This window comes from Papio anubis, chromosome 10, assembly GCF_008728515.1.
Source record: "Papio anubis isolate 15944 chromosome 10, Panubis1.0, whole genome shotgun sequence".
Classification (NCBI taxonomy): domain Eukaryota; kingdom Metazoa; phylum Chordata; class Mammalia; order Primates; family Cercopithecidae; genus Papio; species Papio anubis.
Window position 1 is genome coordinate 2,145,028 of NC_044985.1, and position 22,472 is coordinate 2,167,499.

Consider the following 22,472-nt stretch of genomic DNA (forward strand, 5'->3'; position numbering starts at 1 on the left):
TGAATGCAAGATAATAAGCCTCAAATGGATTACCTTTCTTTGTCAGATAGTTCATACTATTGGCTACAGCAGCAGTCTTGCCTGGGGAATCCAAGATAGTAAATCTAGCATAATCATCCACAAAGAAGTTATCTGGGAGAAAAAATGAAATACATATATATTAGTTCCAGTCCAATCTATTCTTAATATTCAACTGATAACCGACTTGATCATCATATAAGATTTATAGAAATGCGTGAGTGAAGTATATTAAGTTCCATGTTTACTGAACAACTTCACAGCATGGCCCCTATCCCTATTGAAGTCGCACATCAAAGACACAAGGCTGATGAAAACATACATATCTCACACAGCTATCATATAAGTACGTGTCAGTTTAATGGTTGAAATTCATCCCATTCCCATTCCTGTCACTTGTCAACTGGAGAACAGTCTCAAAGAGATCCCCTTAACTCATTTCTCCCTTCCCTAGTCCAACCAGTAGAGTAAGCTCTTCCTGCTCCTATGGAGGAAGCAGGGGTTAAAGAGAAAATACATAAGAAAACTGATTTTTACTTTTCAGGTCTAACAAAATATCACCTTTTAGACCCTTAACAGAAATAAAAGGTCATTTCCACTCTTTTTAGATATGTCCCTTCTCCAATTAGTGTCAAAGGGCAATCCTCATTATTCATTTCCCCTCAGATTATTATTCCTAGAATTCCAGTTTCATCAAGTCATTCTCTTGCTCTAAACCACCCAGTAATTTCTTACAGGCTACAAAATGGTCTCCAGCCTAGTAGTGTAAACCCTCTAACAATCTCCCCAGTCTTAAACATTATTGCACCCTATACAAATGTCAGCCTTCTCATCACAGTCTGCCACACACACCCTGCCTGCCTACCCACCCATCTATTCATCTGTGCACACGCTCATCCATCTACACTGTTACTCGACAATGCACGCTGAACACCTACTATCCACAGCATACTATTCAGGAAAACAGTAGAAAATAAGTCACACACGGTCCATGATATCATGCGGGGGAAGGGAGAGAACACCATGCCAGTAAAAATTAGTATCCTACTAAAAAGGTTCCAGGACACCAAAAGCCAAAGAAACCTGGGTGATAGTGCCACCACCACCAGGTCAGGAGGATGCCAGTGCCTCCTAATTGATGTCTGCACTGGGTTCAGCTGACAGGTGGCATCTTTGCCACTGCGGACTAGCGCTGTTTCATAGCTCACTGCTGCAACACTCAATGGAAAAGGAAATTCTAAAATAAAACCACTATTATGTTCCTAATTCATGTGTATTCCAGAGACAACCCTTCAAGTTTAAAGGTTGTCTTAAACTTGAATAAACATGTTGAAAACAACAAACAGGACAAAGAGCCACAACACGCTCACCTTGCTCTACTGAAACTTCAGGAAAGAAAGGAAAACCCAGCTGTGAAGAAAAAGCTCACTTTCTGGGTAGTTTCTTTCTCAAATATAAGCCTACATTTATACTTTTTCCTCAGTGTGTGTGTGCTTATGTATAGAGGTGTGTAAGGGTATGTGTGTGTGTGTGTGTGTGTATATATATGTATTTTTCCTCTACCTAAAAGAAACTTTCAGTTTCAAGTATATTAGAGATAATGCATTAAGTTAACAACCATAAATAGATTGATATGTTCATTATACTCAACTATAACAATAAATAGCTGGTTATGACTTCATTATACACATCTTTCCTTCCCCAGTGAGATTTCATGGGCTAGTGATGACAGCTCCATCTATTTCCAGGTGTTTGCTGAAGAGGCCTCAGAGTCTCGAGGAAGGCACAAGGAACAAATTGCACCTGGGCTTAACATATTTGGCCCTTGTAAGGTATTCTAGCACAAAACACCCAAGTGTCCACCAACTGAGGAACAGATACACGTGGACTATCCATAAAGTGGGCTATAAAAAGGAATGAAATGCTGACATACACAACAACATGCATAAGCCTTAACAACACGTTAAATTAAGGAAGCCAGGCACAAAAGGCTTCCAATTATATGAAATGTCTAGAATGGGCAAAGCCATAGAGACAGAAAGGAGATTAGTTCTTGCCAGGGGATAGGGGAAGGGAGGACAGAGAGTGACTACTAATAGGTATATGGAATTTTGGGGAGTTTTGGGGGGTGATGATAATGATATAAAATTAGACAGTGGTGATGACTGCACAAACTTTGTGGGGTTTTTTTCATTAAAAAACCACGGAATTGTATACTCTAAAAGGTTGAGTTCTACGGCATATACATTATATCTTGAGGAAGCTGCTAAAGGCCTTCCTAAGTTCTCACAGTGAAATTCAGTGAGATATTTGTTGACTGATTCTAGAATGAGGATGAAGGAAGAGAACTCTTTTTGACGAGGGGAGCCAACAATCCAGGCCCATTCTCATCATCTATTGTCTGTACAGTTGGCATTTAAATGGCACTAAATATGTTTCAAAGTTCACAGACTTTTGCCCAGGAAGATGTTTTCTTCTTTAGGAGGAAACTCTTGTGAATTTAGAAGCTCATACCATGAACTAAAGGTGCAAAGAGTTTACACATAAAATTTTTTCACAATCTTGGGCTATCCTCTGAACACTGCAGAAGATAACTGGATTAAAATCTGAAAACTGTAAAGACTCTGAAGCACAAGTCAAAAAAAGTGTAAGGTTGTTCCTGAAATGCTCCTTACTACTCGCTGTTAAATCCAGGTAGTCTCGTTCAGCTGTCAAAATCCTAGAATTGATTCGTGGAACAACGTTTGGCTGATTCATGATATACTCTACCACGTCTTGATCAGGGGGCACTTCACCCTGCAAGAAAAAAAAATAGGAGGTTGAGGGGGGAGTGTAAAGCAAATGTTAGCAATAATAATTCATTAGGAACTAAAAAATTATTAACTTTATAAACTGCTTCCTCTGTGCTAATAATAGTTAAGACAGAAGTTAGTATGTTATTGGTCCCTGTCACTGCCAAGCATACCTGGGCACGTCACCTACAGCATCTCTACCTCTATCAACAACGTGAGGCAGATATTGTTGTTGACATTCATTGCAAAGATGAGGAAGCTAAGGCACAGAAGGTTAAATAACTTACTCAAACCCCACAAAGCCAATGCAAAGTGATTATGAAATGCAAACCCAGGCCGGGAGTGGTGGCTCACGCCTGTAATCCCAGCACTTTGGGAAGCTGAGGCAGGCAGATCACTTGAGGTCATGAGTTCAAGACCAGCCTGGCCAACATGGTGAAACCCCATGAAACCCCATCTTTACTAAAAATACAAAAGTAGCCAGGCGTGGTGGCGGGTGCCTATAATCCCAACGACTCGGGAAGCTGAGGCAGGAGAATCACTTGAACTTGGGAGGCGGAGGTTGCGGTGAGCCAGGATCACGCCACTGCACTGGGCTACAGAGCGAAACTCCGTCTCAAGGAAGGAAAAAAAAAGAGAAAGCCAAAGGTCTTCTCTCAAGCAGTTAATATACTTTGTAATAAAAATACTCCCATCTTCGTTCAATCTCAGCCATCCAAGTAACCCTACATCTCCGGAGTCAGAATTACAATGAGAGGATGAGAGATCATTCGTTATTCATTCTTCCCTTTCGCACAGCTCATATTACAGAAATAGTCACACTTCTTGAGGGTGATCTCAGAGCCACGTGTCAACAACTATGCAAATGTGCAGATTTATCACACTTAAAATATTTAACATACAAACACACTTTAAAGCCATTTTCTTTTTTTTCCTTTGAGACAAGGTCTTGCTCTGTCACCCAGGCTGGAGTGCAGCAGTATAATCAGAACCACAGCTCACTGCAGCCTCAACTTCCAGGGCTCAAGGGATCCTTCCACCTTAACCTCCCAAATAGCTGGGACTACAGGCATGTGCCACCACGCCCAGCTGACCTTTGCATTTTTGTACAGATGGGGTTTCACCACACTGCCCACACCAGTCTCAAACTCCTGGGCTCAAGAGATCCTCTCTCACTGTGCCCCACCTAAAGTCATTTTCAAGATAAAGATGTGAATCAAATATACACATTTAAGTCTAAATAATTCTAATTAGACATTGTTTGTAGCTATTTAATAAGGAGCATATGAACCAACCATAGAAATCAAAAGACAAAGGTATTAGATGGCTCACTGTCCATGTTGGCCCATGTACACAACTTTGGTCAAGATTACAAATCGACTTGACTCCAATTAGAAGCCTATCTAGTTCAAGGAGGGGAATTTGCCGAAGTCTACAAAAATTTTAAATGTAGGGGGGCAGGGCCTGGGGAAGGCATGGCAGGAGCCATGTCTGGCTGTGAAGGTGCTGCCGAAACAGCCCAAGAAGCAGGCCAAAGAGATGGACGAGGAAGGTAAGACTTTCAAGCAGAAACAAAAAGGAGCAGAATAAACAAAAACAGAAGCTAAAATTGAAGTCTGTGGGGGAGGGGCCCCTGGCCGCAAGTGAAATTAAGAAATCTGGGCCGCGTGCAGTGGCTCATGCCTGTAATCCCAGCACTTTGGGAGGCTGAGGCGGGTGGATCACCCGAGGTCAGGAGTTCAAGACCAGCCTAGCCAACATGGCAAAACCCTGTCTCTACTAAAAATACAAAAATTAGCCAGGCGTGGTGGCGGGCGCCTATAATCCCAGCTACTCAGGAGGCTGAGGCAGGAGAATCGCCTGAATCTGGGATGCAGAAGTTGCAGTGAGCCAAGATCACACCACTGCACTCCAGCCTGGGTGACAAAGCGAGGCTCCGTCTCAAAAAAAGAGAAGAAAAAAAAATCTGGCAAGAAGTAAGCTGTGCCTTGTGCCTTGAGGAGATGGTGACCCTTGATTTCATTCCTATTTAAACATCTGTATTCTCTGCCATAGCACCTTTTGCCATCTATAGCTGGAATGAAGTGTTTTGAAGCCTGTTGTACATATAAGAATAAACATTTGTTTAAAAAAGTTATTAAATAATTGTAAATGTAATACCTTCTAACCAGCTCTTGTATACACACACATGCACACATGAGTGCACACACACACAGACACACGGTAGTTATCTTGAGGAAGAAATAATCAGTAGTACAGGACAGGAGTGTATAGCTAAAAGTTTCTCTTCATTTACATCTCTATGTTTTGAATTTCATACCATTGGCATAGCGTATCTCTTAATTCTTTTTAAAGGAACAAGGTCATGCTCTGTCGCACAGGCTCAGTGCAGTGGCATGATTATAGCCCACTACAGCTTCAATTCTCAAGCAACCTTCCTGCCTTAGCCTCCCGAAGTAGCTCAGACTACAGGTACATGCCACAATGCCTGGCCTCAACTAATCCTCTAGCCTCGGCCTCTCAAAAGTGTTGTATTACAGGCGTCAGCCACCACAACTGGCTGGTAACACATCTTTCTGTAGTGTATTTAGTTCAAATTTTCTAGTACTTGGTATTTTTCAAGACAATGTACAAAGGTATATACATATTAGAATATTCACTGTAGCACTGTTTGTAACTAGTGAAAATGTAGAAGTAATGTCCAATACTAGGGAATGAAGTAAATGTTTATTTTACTTTATTTATATATTTTTTGAGACAGTTTCGCTCTTGTCACCCAGGATGGAGTGCAATGTCACAATCTTGGCTCACTGAAACCTCGGCCTCCTGGGTTCAAGCGATTCTCCTGCCTCAGCCTCCCGAATAGCTGGGATTACAGGCATGCACCACCACGCCCAGCTATTTATTTTTTATAATGGAATATTAGCCAGGCACAGTGGCTCACACCTATAATCCCAGCAATTTGGGAGTCCGAGGTAGACAAATTGCTTGAGCCCAAGAGTTGGAGACCGGCCTGGGCAACCTGGCAAAACCCCAACTCTCCAAAACATACAAAAATTAGCCTCGTGTGGTGGCACACACCTATGGTCCCAGCTACTTGGGAGGCTGAGGCAGGAGGATTGCTTGAGCCCAGAAGTTCAAGGCTGCAGTGAGCTATGATCATACTCCCTACACTCCAGCCTGGGTGACAGAGAGACCCTGTCTCAAAAAAGTTTTGGTAAGGAAAGTGACCTTTGTGACAATTGATTTGCCCCACTATGTACATCTCCCCAGCTGCACAAAGCCTTGAAAATCAATGGCCCCAAAATAAAACAACTAGGACACTAGATAATTCTCAGGGTTTCTCTTTATTTGGGCTGAAGCAGACCTCACTCAGCGCCAACAGCCTTTTCCCTGGGGGTATCTGTCAAACACAACTGGTCAATGGTTTAACATCTCAGCTGCCCGAGGTGGCAGATAACACATGGGCTAACATGAAGCTAGTCAAAAAACAAAGAAAAAAAAAGGCTGGGGAATGGGATGTCCATAAGGGACTTTGAAAAGCTCTGACAGGCCGGGCGCGGTGGCTCATGCCTGTAATCCCAGCACTTTGGGAGGCCGAGGCAGGTGGATCATGAGGTCAGGAGATGGAGACCATCCTGGCTAACAGGGTAAAACCCCGTCTCTACTAAGAATGCAAAAAATTAGCTGGGTGTGGTGGCGGGCGCCTGTAGTCCCAGCTACTCGGGAGGCTGAGGCAGGAGAATGGCGTGAACCCAGGAGGCAGAGCTTGCAGTGAGCCGAGATCGCGCCACTGTACTCCAGTCTGGGCAACAGAGCGAGAATCCTTCTCAAAAAAAAAAAAAAAAAGAAAAGCTCTGACAAACTTCTTGGAATCTGAACGACCATAAGCATCATGCCCAGGGGTATGTGAATGACCAGGAAAAATCTCAGAAGGCCTTAAACCCTTGCCTCTAACCTTGGGGCTCTGTGCAAGCAAAAACAGAAGACTAAGGCAGAGTTGCCAACTGCCTGAATGAGTGTGGAAAGTGTGCCCCAACGCAACACAGAGACCCTTGGGAAAACTGGGGGATTTTTGAATTCATGCGTCAAAGGAAATCTCTGTTCATTCATCAGCTGACCAGTAAGTTAAACAAGCTGAAACTTCAGAAGCCACACATGAAAAAGAATACAGATGTTAAGGAACTGGTTCAGGGCCGAGCACGGTGGCACATGCCTGTAATCACAGCACTTTGGAAGGCCGAGGAGAGTGGACCACTTGAGGCCAGGAGTTCGAGACCGATGTTCTGAAATTAGAGCCTGGCCAATGTGGTGAAACCCCATCTCTACTAAAAATACAAATATTAGTTGGGCGTGGTGGTGTGCTCCTGTAATCCCAGCTACTTGGGAGGCTAAGGCACAAGAATCACTTGAACCCAGGAGGCGGAGGTTGCAGTGAGCCGAGATGGCACCACTGCACTCCAGCCTGGGCAATACAGCGAAACTCTGTCTCAAAAAAAGGAAAGAAAATAAAAGAAAGAATTGGTTCAGGAAAGTCACTAAACAAATAACAGTCGCAACAACAACAAAGAACAACACAAACAAACCCTGGTGCGGTGAAGAAGTGTCACATTATTTCAAATTCCTAGTTATCAAAAGCAAAATTATTAAATATGCAGAAATTGTGGCTCATGCCTGTAATCCCAGCACTGTGGGCAGCCAAGGCAGAAAGGTCGCTCGAGCCCTGGAGTTCGAGACCTGAGACCTGCCTGGGCAACACAGCAAGATCTCGTCTCCACAAAAAGATACAAAAATTAGTCACGTATGGTTGCATGCACCTGTAGTCCCAGCTACTTGGGAGGCTGAGGTGGGAAGATCATTTAAGTCCAGGAGTTGGAGGCCACAGTGAGCTAAGATCATGTCACTGTACTCCAACCTGGGTGACAGAGCAAGACCCTGTATCCAAAAAAAAAAAAGACATGCAGAAAGAAAAAAGTATGGTGTATACTCAGGAAGAGTAGGAGCCAAGACATACTATTCTTATTATTATATAAGTAAAATGTATAATGTATATTCTTACATTATGTTCACATATTATTCTGAGTAAGTCCAAACATTGGACTTAATTAGACAAATAATTTAAATAAATGATTTCAAATATACTCAAGAACTAAAAGAAACGAAGTCTACCAAAGTAAAGTTTAAGACCTACATCGCACGAAATAATATCTATAAACCTAAGGAAATTATCAAAAAGAACCAACTAGAAATTTGGATTTATACTAACTGAAATGAAGCATTCACTAGAGAGGCTCAATAGCAGATTTTAGTTGACAGAAGAAAGAATAAGTGAATTTGAAGATAAACTGAGATTATCCAGTCTGAGGGACATAAAGAAAGAGATCTATGGGACATGAGAGAGTACCAACATATGCATATTTCCAGAATGAGAGGAGGGAAGAGAAAAGGACAGTGTGTGGTAAATAATCTGGCTGGCCCTGGTTCCTGGGATGTAAACTGTAAACCCAGTGATTCATGGTGAGCCCCTCAGATCACACATGATGGTTTCTACTCCGGGGTGATGCACAGTGGGGCCCCGAGAGACTGTGCTAATGCCATGACTCAGACTGGGGGCTGGTAACACCAGAAAGACCAACCATGATTAGAGAGTTGGGGTTCTGAGCAACAGGCTATCTGTCCAATAACATCCTGTTCTCTGAAAATTTGATTTGGATAAAATGTCCAGAACAAGCAAATTCATGAAGCAGAAAGTAGGTCTGTGTTTGCTAGTGGCAGGGCGGCGGGGAGTAGGACAAAACGGGCAAAATGGAGAGGAGTCCTTGCTACTGGATATGGGGTTTCTTCTGGGGGTGAAGATAACGTTCTGAAATTAGAGGTGGTAGTTACATAACTGTGTAGAGAGAATAAAAACTACTGAATTGTGCCCTTTAAAAGGCTGACTTTTATGCTGTCTGAATTATAGCTCAAGAACTATACATATTAATATTTATATATAAATGAAAAATAATATTGAGTCTCTCCAAAGTCAAAATTTCCTACAAATAGAATAAACGTTTCTTAGAACTGCTTGCAATTTTTAAAATAAACATTTAATCCTGAAATCAGTAATACTAATTATTTCAACTACCATATACAGAAGATTTATGAATATTTTCATCATAGCAGGACTTGCCAAGAGTTTGCAAACCAATTACTAGTGACATATAGAAAATAGTTTTTTTGTTTGTTTTTTTTTTAACGGGACAGGGTCTCACTTTGTCACCCAGGCTGGGGTACAGCGGGGCAATCACAGCCCACTGCAACCTCAAACTCCTGGGCTCAAGCGACCCTCCCACTTCAGTTTCCTGAGTAGCTACGACTACAGGTGCACACCACCAAGCCCAACTAATTTTTTCATTTATTTTTTAGAAATGGGGTCTTGCCATATTGCCCAGGTTGATCTCAGACTTCCCACCCTCAAACCATCCTCTCACCTCAGCCTCCCAAATAGTGATACTAAGAATTTTACTGCCTACTATAGAGGCAATAAAAAATGTAAGCCAACTGTTCTCTCTAAAAATCCCACCTTGAAACGTGACTCACCAAGTACACCGCTCTTTGGAAGAAGGTGGTGGTCTCCAGGATTTTATGCATTGTGATGGTTTCTAACTCATCAGGGTCTAGCTGTTCCCTTTCAAAGGGCATTCCATTGAACAGCACAACGGGCAGGGGTCCAACCCCAGTCTGCTCATAGTAGCCTCTTGCTTCCTGAAACAGAAGGAACAAGAAAAACAGCAGATTTTTGCCTTTTGTGAGACAAATGGAACAGAGCATATTTTTCTTACATGACTGTTCTAACAACAATCAACAGAAATATTGTAAAGAAAAAATAACTCAAGATACTTCTTTTTAAAACAATGAAAAATGACATCACAGTTAATATCCTACTATGTAAATCTGAGATTGAACTACTGAGTTGGAGTTTTTACAAAACCACAAAAGCTTGCAGATTATGAAGAGTGTGTCTGTGTGTGTGTGTGTGTGTCTGTGTGTCTGTGTGTAGCATAGGCTATCAAAACTGAACTACATATACTACAGTCAGCACTACACAACAGAACTTTCTGCAGTGATGGAAATATTCTATCTGTGCTTGTCTGTGCTGTACAATGCAGTGGCCACTACTAACTACATGTAACTACTGAGCACCTGAAACCTGCCAACTATGACCAAGTAACTAAATCTTTAATTTTAGTTAATTTCCATTTAAAAATCTACATGTGACCATGGGCTGCCCAAATGAAGTACACAGGTTTTGACTACCATAAATTATAAGCGCTCTATGCAAAAAGCCTGAGGGAAATATTTGCACCCAATTCTAAATAAGGGTCCATATCACTAACAAAGAAATTGCACCTGCAGAAAACAAAACAAGGTTTGTGGGGAAACAGTGCTCAACAACTGCTCTAAGACACAATACACCCAATCTTTTCCCTTCTCCAGGACAAAAGAGGTTCACTGGCCAGAAAATATTGGAGCAACAAAACGGCAAATGTATCCAAGACGGACATTCTTCCTGACTGTCAACACAGGCGCTCATCCCTCAGACGAGCTTTCCGGAGTAAAAACTATTACCACCCAAGCTGTAAAGTGGGCCACTTTACAAATGCCTATCGCACACCCTGTAATTGCCGTTTTCTGAAAACAGCAGAATGTAATTATTTATAACCATTTTAGATAGCACCAATAGAAAAGTACTCCCATCGGGTAACTAATCCGAGCCATCGGTAACAGACTGCTTACTTTCTCATCAGACTAGTACGGTAACAGATAACGGCACAGAAACGGACAGCCTAAAACATGGCACAGCCAAAAAAGCCTTCTAGGTTGGTTTCAGCCATTTCTCTACATCATAGTTTAAATGTTTTAAATATACACCCCTAAAACTCTTACCATGTTAATTCTGTTCTTTGACATCTCAACTATTTCATAGATATCCATTAAAACTCAATTTTAATCTAACTTTAGTTTTGAAAATCATCCCCGTCAACCAATTAAAACAAGACCAGAAAACTTGCATTATAATTCCAAGTGACAATAAGATAAATAACATTGGTTTTCTCTGCAAACGATAACTGAGTGGAAGTCAGGAGTGAGAGGGAGGTGTTTGCTATGTAGCTTCCTTTTTCACCACTCAGAAATAGTTTACAAGACCAAATAACAGAATGCAGCACAATTATCAAACAGCCAAACTGAAAATTCATATGGACAAATTTTCTATCAACAGCTAACTAAAAATATTCAATAATGATAAATAATTAACAAACATTAATTTTTGGTAGTTGTATACTGAGCCACTCACATGCAACTGAGATTAGTAAGGACTCAAAGATAATATTCTAAAGATAAAGTGTTTGCATGTGCAGGCTAGAACTTTTCCTAATGTCATTATCTTACCGGCTTTGAAAGATATAAATATACACCTATCAGACTATATTCTCGCCTGTTTAAAATTTCAACTTTAATTGCATTGCCTACTTTTTAAAATAATTACTTCTTTCAGACACAGAAGATATCATAGCTTCACTGTAACAAAAGGAACAGATTTACAAGTGCAATGACATTTATTAGAAGCAGTCATTTTTCCTAAAATTAACCATTTCAAAAGAATCCATTCCATTGGAGTTTTTGTATAGGGGTAAAGCTCCTGTAGTTTAAAAAAAGAAAATCTCATGAATCATTAGATTGTTAGGACTTCTGCGATACTCTCCACATCCCTGCCTTGGGAGTACTTCTATTCAAACAGCTAGACAATTAAATGGATGAAATATAAATAATATGACCTGTTTGCATACAGAAGAGCCTCTAATCAGTACAGATGGCCACGTCTAGGAAACCAAGGAGCATGGTGTGTGATACTCTCATTCAATTTTTCAGCACAATCAAGATTTCAACACAGGTAAAGATATAAAAATACCCCTTTCCCCAGTTTGCCCACTCTATTCAATATTTTTCGGGTAAATACTTTTGATATCGTAATCATCCACAATAAAAAGCTACTGGTACTTTTTCTTCGGCAGGGTAAGAGAAAATGAGACTTAAACAGTTTCTAAATATGAAATATAAAAAAAAAATTCCACAAAGTCCCTCAAAACTTTCATATTCTCAAAGTGGCCTTTTTCTTTTACTTCACTTAAATTCTTTTTCTACAGACTACTATTATTGCTGTTTGTGTCTATCTGGGAGAAAAATAGTTACTAGGGACCCACAGCAATATTATTTTACTTAAAAACCCAGAAAAGATAAGTGACTGGACAGATGGCTACAATAAAATAATGGTAATCGGTCGGGCACGGTGGCTCATGCCTGTAATCCCAGCACTTTGGGAGGTCGAGGCAGGTGGATCACCTGAGGTCAAGAGTTCAAGACCAGCCTGCCCAACATGGTGAAACCCCATCTCTACTAAAAGTACAAAAATTAGCCAGGTACGATGGTGAGCGCCTGTAATCCCAGCTACTCAGGAGGCTGAGGCAGGAGAATGGCTTGAACCCGGGAGGCAGAGGCTGCAGTGAGCCAAGATGACGCCACTGCACTCCAGCCTGGAAGACAAAAGCGAGACTCCATTTCAAAAAATAAAAAATAAATAATAAATAATAATAATAGTAACCCTTCTCAGGCTATACTGAGTAGATGTCACTTCCAGCTTCAATTCCAAGCTTGACTGGATATACCTTAAAGTGAGCAGATACAATACTAACGCACAGAATCAAAAACAGAAAAGAGAAAGAAGAGAGGCAGACTGGCATGCTCAAAGACCGTCCAGCTCCTGGCATGAGTTTACCTTTGTAAAAGAGCTGGCACAGAGCTAGTATTTTAATCCGCCTTGTATTCAACATTAGCTTACACACACAATAAACACGTGTTCCTCTATGAACTTGAATTCACAGAGCAGGCAGCTGTCGCTATACCTAGGAAGCCTTCCATAATCACCTTGTCCCAAACTAGCAGAGCTGCCCATCCAGCTTAGCTGCCATCTAGCTCAGCGGCCACTGAGCCTCCACATACAAAGTGTAAACACTCAGAACCTCACCATCACCAAAGCCACACTGCTGTCATGAGTTGTCTCCCCCAGCGAGGCTGTGTGAACTGCCCAAGTTCATACCACATCTTGTTCAACTTTCTAGTCTTAGGACTGGCACGATGACTCAATACTACCATTTTAAAACTGAAACTCTGTTACTTATTCTAAAGCAATTCAGAAATTTCTCTAGTTGTTAAATTCTTGTGTTTTGATCTTGCTAAAGATGATTTTGTTCTCTCCCTCTAAAACCTGAATCGACTTACAGGAGCAGATCTCTCAACCAATCCCAATTAACAAATTTATCTGATTAACAAATACCAGCTATTAAAGTATGCTGAACACTTACACTGGTGAGCTACTCTCTAGAACGCCCACATACGTTTTTATTTTTATTTTATTTATTTTTTATTTTTTAGTAGAGATGGGGTTTCACCATGTTAGCCAGGCTGGTCTCAAACTCCCACCTTAGACTCTCAAAGTGATCGGATTACAGGCATAAGCCACCACACCTGGCCTATATTTTGTTTTTTTGATCTGTGATTTTGTTTGTAATTATCTTAAGCCTTATGATCACACATAATTTTTAACTGTTTATCTCCTCCACTTAAAACTTTCCAGTGAGGTGGCAAAAGCGCCATTAACAAGCACACATACGCAGCAGTGCCAGGGTTCTACGTGTTTTTCAATAGTTGTTTGAAGACAATCCTAAAGTATAAACTAGTCTAACTTAGTAACTCGAAAGTTTAACTTGCTACTATTTTTGTCACACTGACCTTTAAAAACATCTGACCTTAAAGATCATCTATAAAATGTGAGAGGTGTCCAATATTCTTTCTTTGGTATGACACAGAAACCACACTAAAATGCCTCTCAACAAGGAAAAGGCAGCATTTTAGATACAGGGAATAGGATGCCCACATCCTTTTGCTCCTCCCAGTTGAGCTATCTGCTTACCAAGGATTAGCTGTGTCTGTTCCCAAACCGACTATTCCTGTTAGTGAAATGATTTAATAGTATGTAAACCAATAAAATATGAGTACAAAAAGAAGGTTACTCTTCCCACCAAAACGAATTGAATGACTAGAAAACTCATAAAGATGAGAGGCTAAAACCAAATGATGTTGAACTGGGTGTCTGTCAAACAACTAGCATAAAGACTTGGGAGGGAGATTATAAAACTCTACAAGGATTCTGTATCAGATGAAACAGGACTCATAAACAATTCATGCTGAATATCATTTATAAACGGATGATAGCTCAGATCTTAAAACAGGAATCACAGGCTGTTTTTCATTTGGGGGAAAAAAAAATCCTCCCTTAAAAAAGGAGAAAAAACATTGAAACACTAGTAAATAAATGCATTTTGATATGTTTAAAATCAGAATGTTGGCCGGGCGCGGTGGCTCAAGCCTGTAATCCCAGCACTTTGGGAGGCCGAGACGGGCGGATCACGAGGTCAGGAGATCGAGACCATCCTGGCTAACCGGGTGAAACCCCGTCTCTACTAAAAAAAACAAAAAACTAGCCGGGCGAGGTGGCGGGCGCCTGTAGTCCCAGCTACTCGGGAGGCTGAGGCAGGAGAATGGCGTAAACCCGGGAGGCGGAGCTTGCAGTGAGCTGAGATCTGGCCACTGCACTCCAGCCTGGGCGACAGAGCGAGACTCCGTCTCAAAAAAAAATAAAAAAATAAAAAAAAATAAAATAAAATCAGAATGTTTCAAAAATGTATATTAATTCCTTTCGTTAATACATTTTCAACAATTTGTGCTTTCAATAGGTAAAGACCCTTGACTGTGTCTAAAGCCTCAAAAGAAAAAAAATTATCTTTAAGTTAAAAATTTTTAAACTGTCTTATTATATCCTTATTACTACAATACTTTGCCATTCTGTTACATTTCTTAATATACTTCCATCCTTAGCCTAAATAACGAAATAAAGCCAGTATGATATATATTAAGCTGTACATCATATCCTGGCTCTATACAGCCAGTAGATGTTATCCACAGCAAACCTCATGGAGGTACTACCATTCATTATGAAAAAAAAAATTGTTTTTCAATGTAATAGTTAATAAGCAAGTTAAAAATCAGTCATATCTTCACAAGACTGAAATAACTTTTTCAAACACTGAAAAAGTGATCTGTTTTCTAAACTTTTAAACGCTAAGTACTGAAACACTTTAACCACCAACACCATTATTTACCAAAGCCCCCAAACAGGGGGTTAACGACAATACAGGGTTGCAATCAAATAAGAAACACAAAGAAATTTTTTACCTTCCGATTCTGATCATAAGCAGAATCAATCCCCAAAATGCTATTCACTTTTACATACGGGTATTTCTTCTCCAGGACACTGACCACATGTTCAACTTCTACTTTTTCTCCAGTCCTCACCTTGTTATAGATCTGAAGGAAGAAAAAATAGTTGGTTAACTACACTTTTAAGTTCAAATTTCAAAGTGTTTATTCCACATTTTTCTGAATTTAGAGGAAAATATGATAACTTTTCTTTTTTTTTTTTTGAGACGAAATTTTGCTCTGTCACCCGGGTTGGAGTGCAGTGGCACAGTCTCAGCTCACTCCACCTTCGCCTTCTGGATTTGTGTGATTCTCCCGTCTCAGCCTCCAGAGTAGCTGGGATTACAGAAGCCCGCCACCACGCCCAGCTAATTTTTTGTATTTTTAGTAGAGACAGGTTTCACCATGTTGGCCAGGCTGGTCTTGAACTCCTGACCTCAGGTGATCTGCCCACCTCAACCTCCCAAGCTGGGATTACAGGCGTGAGTCACTGCGCCTGGCCGATTACTTTTCTTGAAAGGTCAAATTGGGACATGTTAGCAATTCTTCCTTTTCCTTATTAAGATGGCTTTCTAGGTTGGAAATTAAATATTCTTTTTTTTTTTTTTGAGATGGAGTCTCACTCTGTCACCCAGGCTGGAGTGCAGCGGCGCAATCTCAGCTCACTACAACCTCCGCCTCCCAGGTTCAAGGGATTCTCCTGCCTCAGCCTCCTGAGTAGCTGGGACTACAGGCACATGCCACCATGCCCGACTAATTTTTGTATTTTTTAGTAGAGATGGGGTTTCACCATACTGACCAGGCTAGTCTTGAACTTCTGACCTTGTGATCCGCCCTCTTCAGCCTCCCAAAGTGCTGGGATTATAGGCGTGAGCCACCGTGCCCGGCTGGAATCAGCTCAGTCATGTTAAGTCTCAAACGAAAAAATACGTTAAGAAAAATCTAAATAGGCCAGGCAGGCATGGTGGCTCACACCTGTAATCCCAGCACTTTGGGAGGGTGAGGAGGGTCAATCACTTGAGCTCAGGAGCTCGAGAACAGCTTGGCCAACATGTTGAAACCCTACTAAAAATACAAAAATTAGCCTGCCGTGGTAGTGCACGCCTGTAATTCCAGCTACTCAGGAGGCTGCGGCAGGCAAATCCCTTAAACCCAGGAGGCAGAGGTTGCTGTGGGCCAAGATCACACAACTGCACTCCAGCCTAGATGATGGAGAGAGGCTGTCTCAAAAAAAAAAAAAAAAAAAAGAGAGAGAGAGAGAAATCTGAACACTTATAAGTAGTCATTAAAATAAAAACTATGTACATGATGTTTAGGAGGGATGAGGAAAGGGAGAGGGGAGAGACGGAGAAATCGAAATCAACACGAATATTATCTATTTGAATTTTTTTTTTTTTTTTTTTTTTGAGACGGAGTTTCACTCATCACCCAGGCTGGAGTGCAATGGCATGATCTTGGCTCACTGCAACCTCCGCCTCCCGGGTTCAAGAGACTCTCCAGCCTCAGCCTCCCAAGTAGCTGGGATTACAGGTGCCTGCCACCATATCTGGCTAATTTTTGTTTTGTTTTGTTTTGTTGTTTGAGATGGAATCTCACTCCGTTGCCCAGGCTGGAGTGCAGTGGCGCTATCTCGGCTCACTGTAGTCCCTGCCTCCTGGGTTCATGCCATTCTCCTGCCTCAGTCTCCCCAGTAGCTGGGACTACAGGCACCCGCCACCACGCCCATTTAATTTTTTTTATTTTTAGTAGAGATTGGGTTTCACCGTGTTAAAGCCAGGATGGTCTGATCTCTTATCTCCTGATCTCGTGATGCGCCCGCCTTGGCCTCCCAAAGTGCCGGGATTACAGGCGTGAGCCATCGCGCCTGGCCCAATTTTTGTATTTTTAGTAAAGATGAGGTTTCCCCATGTTGGCCAGGCTGGTCTTGAACTCTTGACCTCAAGTGATCCACCCACCTCAGCCTCCCAAAGTGCTGGAATTACAGGCATGAGCCACCAGGCATGGCCAATTTTTGTATTTTTAGTAGAGACGGGGTGTCACCATGTTGGCCAGGCTGGTCTCAAACTCCTGACCTCAGGTGATCTGTCTCCCTCGGCCTCCCAAAGTGCTAGGATTACAGGTGTGAGCCACTGCGCCCGGCCTGAACTGTTTTTACAGTGAGCAGTATTACTTCACTTCTGAAATAAAAAAACAGCAGCCAAGCACTAGTGGCTCACACCGAAAATCCCATCACTTTGGGAGGCCAAGGCAGTAAGATTGCTTAAGCTCAGGAATTCGAGGCCAGCCTGGCAAACACAGTGAGACATCATCCCCAGCAAAAATTAAAAATGACAACAACAAAATTAGCTGGGTATGGTGATGCGTGCCCGTAGTCTCAGCTATTCCAGGAAGCTGAGGCGGGAGGATCACCTAGGGCCGGGAGTGAGCCCTGACTGCGCTGCCGTACTCCAGCCTGGCCAACAGTGAGATCCTGTCTCTACAACAACCCTTTTAATAGAATAAAATAAACAGCGGGTGGTGGGTGTAGCTGGTCCTGTTGTGCTGTGGCTCTGCACAGCCTGCAGTCTCAGGCCACAGGACCCAAAAGACATGGAGCCCGGCTTCAGTGGTCACGCTGCCATTTAGGAGGGCTGGTTCCATGAGACCTGCAGCCTGAGGCCCAAGGAAGCCTTGTTCCTACAGATGGAGCAGCTGCTCCACTGCCAGCACTCACGTGTCCAGGACATCCTTGTTTCCCACAGTAAGACCCACAGCAGTGTGTTGGTGTTGGATGGCATCATCCCCTGCATGGACAGGGGTAAGTTCTCTACTAGATGAGAATCAACCTGCCACTCTGCAACCACCCCATCCCACAAAAGGTGCTGATCATCAGGGACAGAGACAGCATCCTGCACAAGGTGGTGAAGCACCCCTCTGTGGAGTCTGTGGTCCAATGACAGGCTGAAGAGGATGGCATTCAGGTCTCTTAAGAAATTCCTGCCGGGTGTGGCCATTGGCTACTCCAGCACTAAGCTGACTCTGCATATGGGTGACAATTTTGATTTCATGAAACAGAACCAGGATGCCTTCAATATGATCACTGACTCCTGGGATCCATGAAAGCCTCTTCAAGGAATCCTATTACCACTCATGAAGATGGCCCTCAATGAGGACAGCATTCTCTGCTGCCAGGGCAAGGACCAGTGGCTGCACCTGGACCTCATCAAGGAGACACGGTGGTTCTGCCAGTCACTCTTCCCCATGGTGGCACACGCCTACTGCACTGTCCCCACCTATCCCAGCAGCCAGACTGGCTTCATGCTCTGCAGCAAAAACCTGAGCACCAACTTCCAGAAGCCCAAGGAACAAGTGACACGGCAGCAGGTGGAGCAGGTGCAGCTGCTCAGACGTGTACAGTGCTGCCTTCGTACCGCCCCCATTTGTCTGCAAGTCCCTGAATAATGTGAGCTGAGCCCAGGCGCCACAGCGGATGCCACCCGGGACCTGAGATCTGGGAGCCTCCAGGGTGCCTGGGCCCCTTCAGTCCTAGGCCAGATCCCCTGCTGACTGTCACCTGCCAACCAAGCGTTACACGCCTCAGAATAATGCCCAGCCTTCCCTGCTGAGTGCTGGACTGTTTCTGTGTCTGTCTCTGTGTGGCATTCGGCCTCCAAGCCTATACCAGCGGCATACAGTACCATCTCTCTGTCTTCTGCGGCCCCCTCAATCAAACACATGTACTTATAACAATAAAAAATAGATGAATGAATAAATAAATAAAAACTTTAAAAAGCAGAGTTAAAATACTTATTCTCTGGGCATGGTGGTGCACAGCCAGCCGTAATCCCACGTATTTGAGACTGACATGGGAGGATCCCTTAAGCCTAGGAGTTTGAGACCGGCCTGAGCAACATCACAAGACCTGGTCTCAAAAAGTACATAAATAAATAAAATGTTAAGGTAGCCGTTGTGGAAGATATATTAAAACAAACAAACAAAAGCAAACCTTAGGCACAGACAAAGTGAATAAAATAACAAAGTATAAAATACTTACTACTCTGAGTGACTTCTTTTGAACCCATTTCATTCTCCACAGCCCTGCTGCTACCTTCCCCATGACTTCTCATGGAGATCACTGCAACAGCTCATCAACTGGCATCCCTGCCACTTTGCTTTGCCCTTCCTCAGATCCATCCCCACACACTGCAGCAGACATGACTTTGAAATTCAGGATCCGCCCCTGAGCTCTAGATGCCGCAGCTATCCAGCCTACAATGGCCACACGTTGCTATTAAGAGTAAGTTGGATCTGAAAAAATTATTTGCCATTCTGAACAAAAACGTACTTGTGTCAGAGTCTGGAAGGCATGATAATCGTCCACCTCTCGGGCAACATAATTATACGCTCTAAGAACAGCCACTCCAGCATCTTGCATCCCATCAACATCTTCAGAGTCATTAACCACAAAGATAAAACCAATTCTGGAGGGGAAGGGAAAAGAAGAAAAAGAAACATGTCAAATAATGCAAACGGCTAAAAAGCATGACATCCTTGCACCCTTCTCATACATTATAGCTAACAGAGGAAAACCCTTTGAGAGAAAAGCACAGTTCACAGCCCACTCCACTCTAACATGATTGGCAAAGGTATACATACACGACTTACAAAGTTTTTTTTTTTTTTCAGATGGAGTTTCACTCTTGTTGCCCAGGCTGGAGTGCAATGGTGCAATCTCAGCTCACTGCAACCTCCATCTCCCAGGTTCAAGCAATTCTCCTGCCTCAGCCTCCCAAGTAGCTGGGATTACAGGCCACTACTCCCGGCTAATTTTTTGTATTTTTAGTAGAGACGGGGTTTCACCATGTTGGCCAGGCTGGTGTCGAACTCCTGACCTCAGGTGATCCATCAGCCTTGGCCTCCCAAAGTGCTAGGATTACAGACATAAGCCACCACCCGGCCACTTACAAAGTATTAATAAAAAAGCAGGCTTTCAAATGTGGCTTAGGCCTTTCTACTGTTAAAGCAAGCCATTTCCACGTCATGAAAAGATTGCTTTCACTGACATGAAGAGTGTTGCTATAGTTTTAAGAAAATTTTTTCTGCTTTTAAACAAAAATTAGAAGAAACAAAAATTTCCACACTTTCAAAGTAAACAGAAGGGGGGGGATTGTGACATTTAGCACATGCAGTATGAGAATTATTGGTAAAAGAAAAGCCAAAAAAGGTTTACAACTGTCCCACGACAAAAAGCAATAATCAAGGTTAACGTTTACCAGATTTTACATTTTAAAATAAAGGAATTAACCACAGACATACCATTATATATCTATAGATGGGCTGGCAAAAAAGACATCGCACTGACCATACTGGGGCAAAGGCAGTTCAATGGACAAAGAATCATCTTTGCAATAAATGGTGCTGAATAACTGGACATGTACATGCAAATTAGTCTAGACACAGACTTTATATCTTTCACAAAAATTCAAAGTGGATCACAGGTCTAAATGTAAAACACAAAAACTAAAATTCCTAGACGACAGCAGAGAAGAAAATTTAGGTGGTATGGAGCTTGGCAATGATTTTAGATCCAAAAGCACAATCCATGAAAGACAACATCTGGTTAATTTGGACTTCACTAAAATTAAAAATGTCTGCCCTGTGAAAGATATTATTAACAGAATGAAAGGACAAACCATAGAGTGGCAGAAAATCTTTGCAAAACCACCATCTGATAGAGGACAGGTAAACAAAATATGCAACTCTTCTTGTTTGTTTTTCAACAGGTTCTTGCTCTGTTGCCAAGGCCAGAGTGCAGTGGTACGATCAGCTCACTGCAGCCTCAAACCTCTGGGCTCAAACAATCCTCCACTTCAGCCTCCCAAGTAGCTGGGACTACAGGTGTGTGCCACCACACATGGCTACTCTTTCTTAAGTCTTTGTAGAGTTGGAGGTCTTCCCATGTTGCCCACAGTGATCTCAAATTGTGGCCTCAAGCGATCCTCCCACTTTGGCCTCCCAAAGTCCTGGGATTATAGGCGTGAGCCATTGCACCCGGCCTACAAAGAACTCTTAAAACTCAACAATAAGAAAACAACCAAAGTTTTAGAAATGGACAAAAGGGCAGGGGGAAAAAAAAAAAAGGACAAAAGATCTGAACAGACACTTCACCAAACAAGATATACAGACAGATGATAAATATAAGTAGATCTTGAACATCATAGATCATTAGGGAACGGCAAATTAAACTACAACGACATACCACCACACACCTATCAGAATGACCAAAATCCTAAATGCTGGCAAAACCAAATGCTTGCAAGGCTGTGGAGCAACAGGATCTCTCATTCACTGCTGGTGGAAATGCAAAATGGTGCCACTACTTTGGAACACAGTTCGTCAGTTTCTTACAAAACTAAGCATGCTCTTAACACAATAGAGCAATCACGCTCCTCGGTATTTACCCAAAGAAGCTGAAGACATGTCCACACAAATACCTGCGCCCAGATGTTTACAGCAGGTTTATTCATAACCGCCAAAACTTGTAGGCAACCAAGGTATCTTTCAATTAAGTGAATGGATAAATAAATGGGGGACATCCATATAATGACTATTATCCAGTGATAAAAAGAAATGAGCTATCAAGCCATGAGAAGACACAGAGGAAGAAGCTTAAACGCACATTGCTCAGTGAAAGACACCAATCTGAATAGGCTACATGCCGTATGATTGCAACCTAGAACGTTCTGGAAAATGCAAAACTATGAAGACAGTAAAAAGACCAGTAGTTGCCAAAGATTTAGGGGAAGGGAGGAAGAGATAAACAACTGAAGCACAGGAGATTTTTAGGGCAGTGAAACTAATCTGTATTAAACTGTATTGTAATATGAATACTTGACATCATACATTTGTGTCATCAACACAAATAACAAATCTTAATGTAAACTACAGAGTTTAGTTAATAATAATGTATCAATATTTAGTAGTCAACTTGCAGGACCACATGAGCTCCTACAAAGAAGGAAAGAGGAGCCTGCACACCCGGCTCTCTCCAGCTATTCACAATCTCTCAGGTGCCTAGGAGTTCAAGTGTCTTCTTCGCATCTGCCTTTGCAATCTGAAGACCACATGCCCTCTTCTTGTTCCTCAATTCAAGAAATACTGTATTAGTGCCAACTGTCGACCACGACCCAACTTCTTCTGTGTTCTTATATTCCTCTTTTAATCAAAACATAGCTCTGGTTGTGATCCAGTAATAGGTTCTTCCATCTAACCAGATGTATCATGCTTTATATGAAAAATGTCATCAAACTCAAAATATCTGCATTT

The 22,472-nt window shown here is 42.2% G+C and overlaps 1 protein-coding gene across 3 annotated transcripts in view; it reads right to left on the minus strand.

Moving 5' to 3' along the window:
• Nucleotides 1-22,472, minus strand: part of UGGT1 (UDP-glucose glycoprotein glucosyltransferase 1) — a 106,876-nt gene that overhangs the window by 37,761 nt on the left and 46,643 nt on the right. For all 3 annotated transcript variants that reach the window (XM_021923442.2, XM_021923444.2, XM_021923443.2), the window contains exons 16-20: nucleotides 19,492-19,627; nucleotides 15,144-15,275; nucleotides 9,393-9,557; nucleotides 2,694-2,814; nucleotides 34-132 (exon numbers count right to left, since the gene is read on the minus strand). In XM_021923442.2, the coding sequence (XP_021779134.2) occupies nucleotides 34-132; nucleotides 2,694-2,814; nucleotides 9,393-9,557; nucleotides 15,144-15,275; nucleotides 19,492-19,627 (653 nt within the window). The remainder of the gene's footprint in view (nucleotides 1-33; nucleotides 133-2,693; nucleotides 2,815-9,392; nucleotides 9,558-15,143; nucleotides 15,276-19,491; nucleotides 19,628-22,472) is intronic.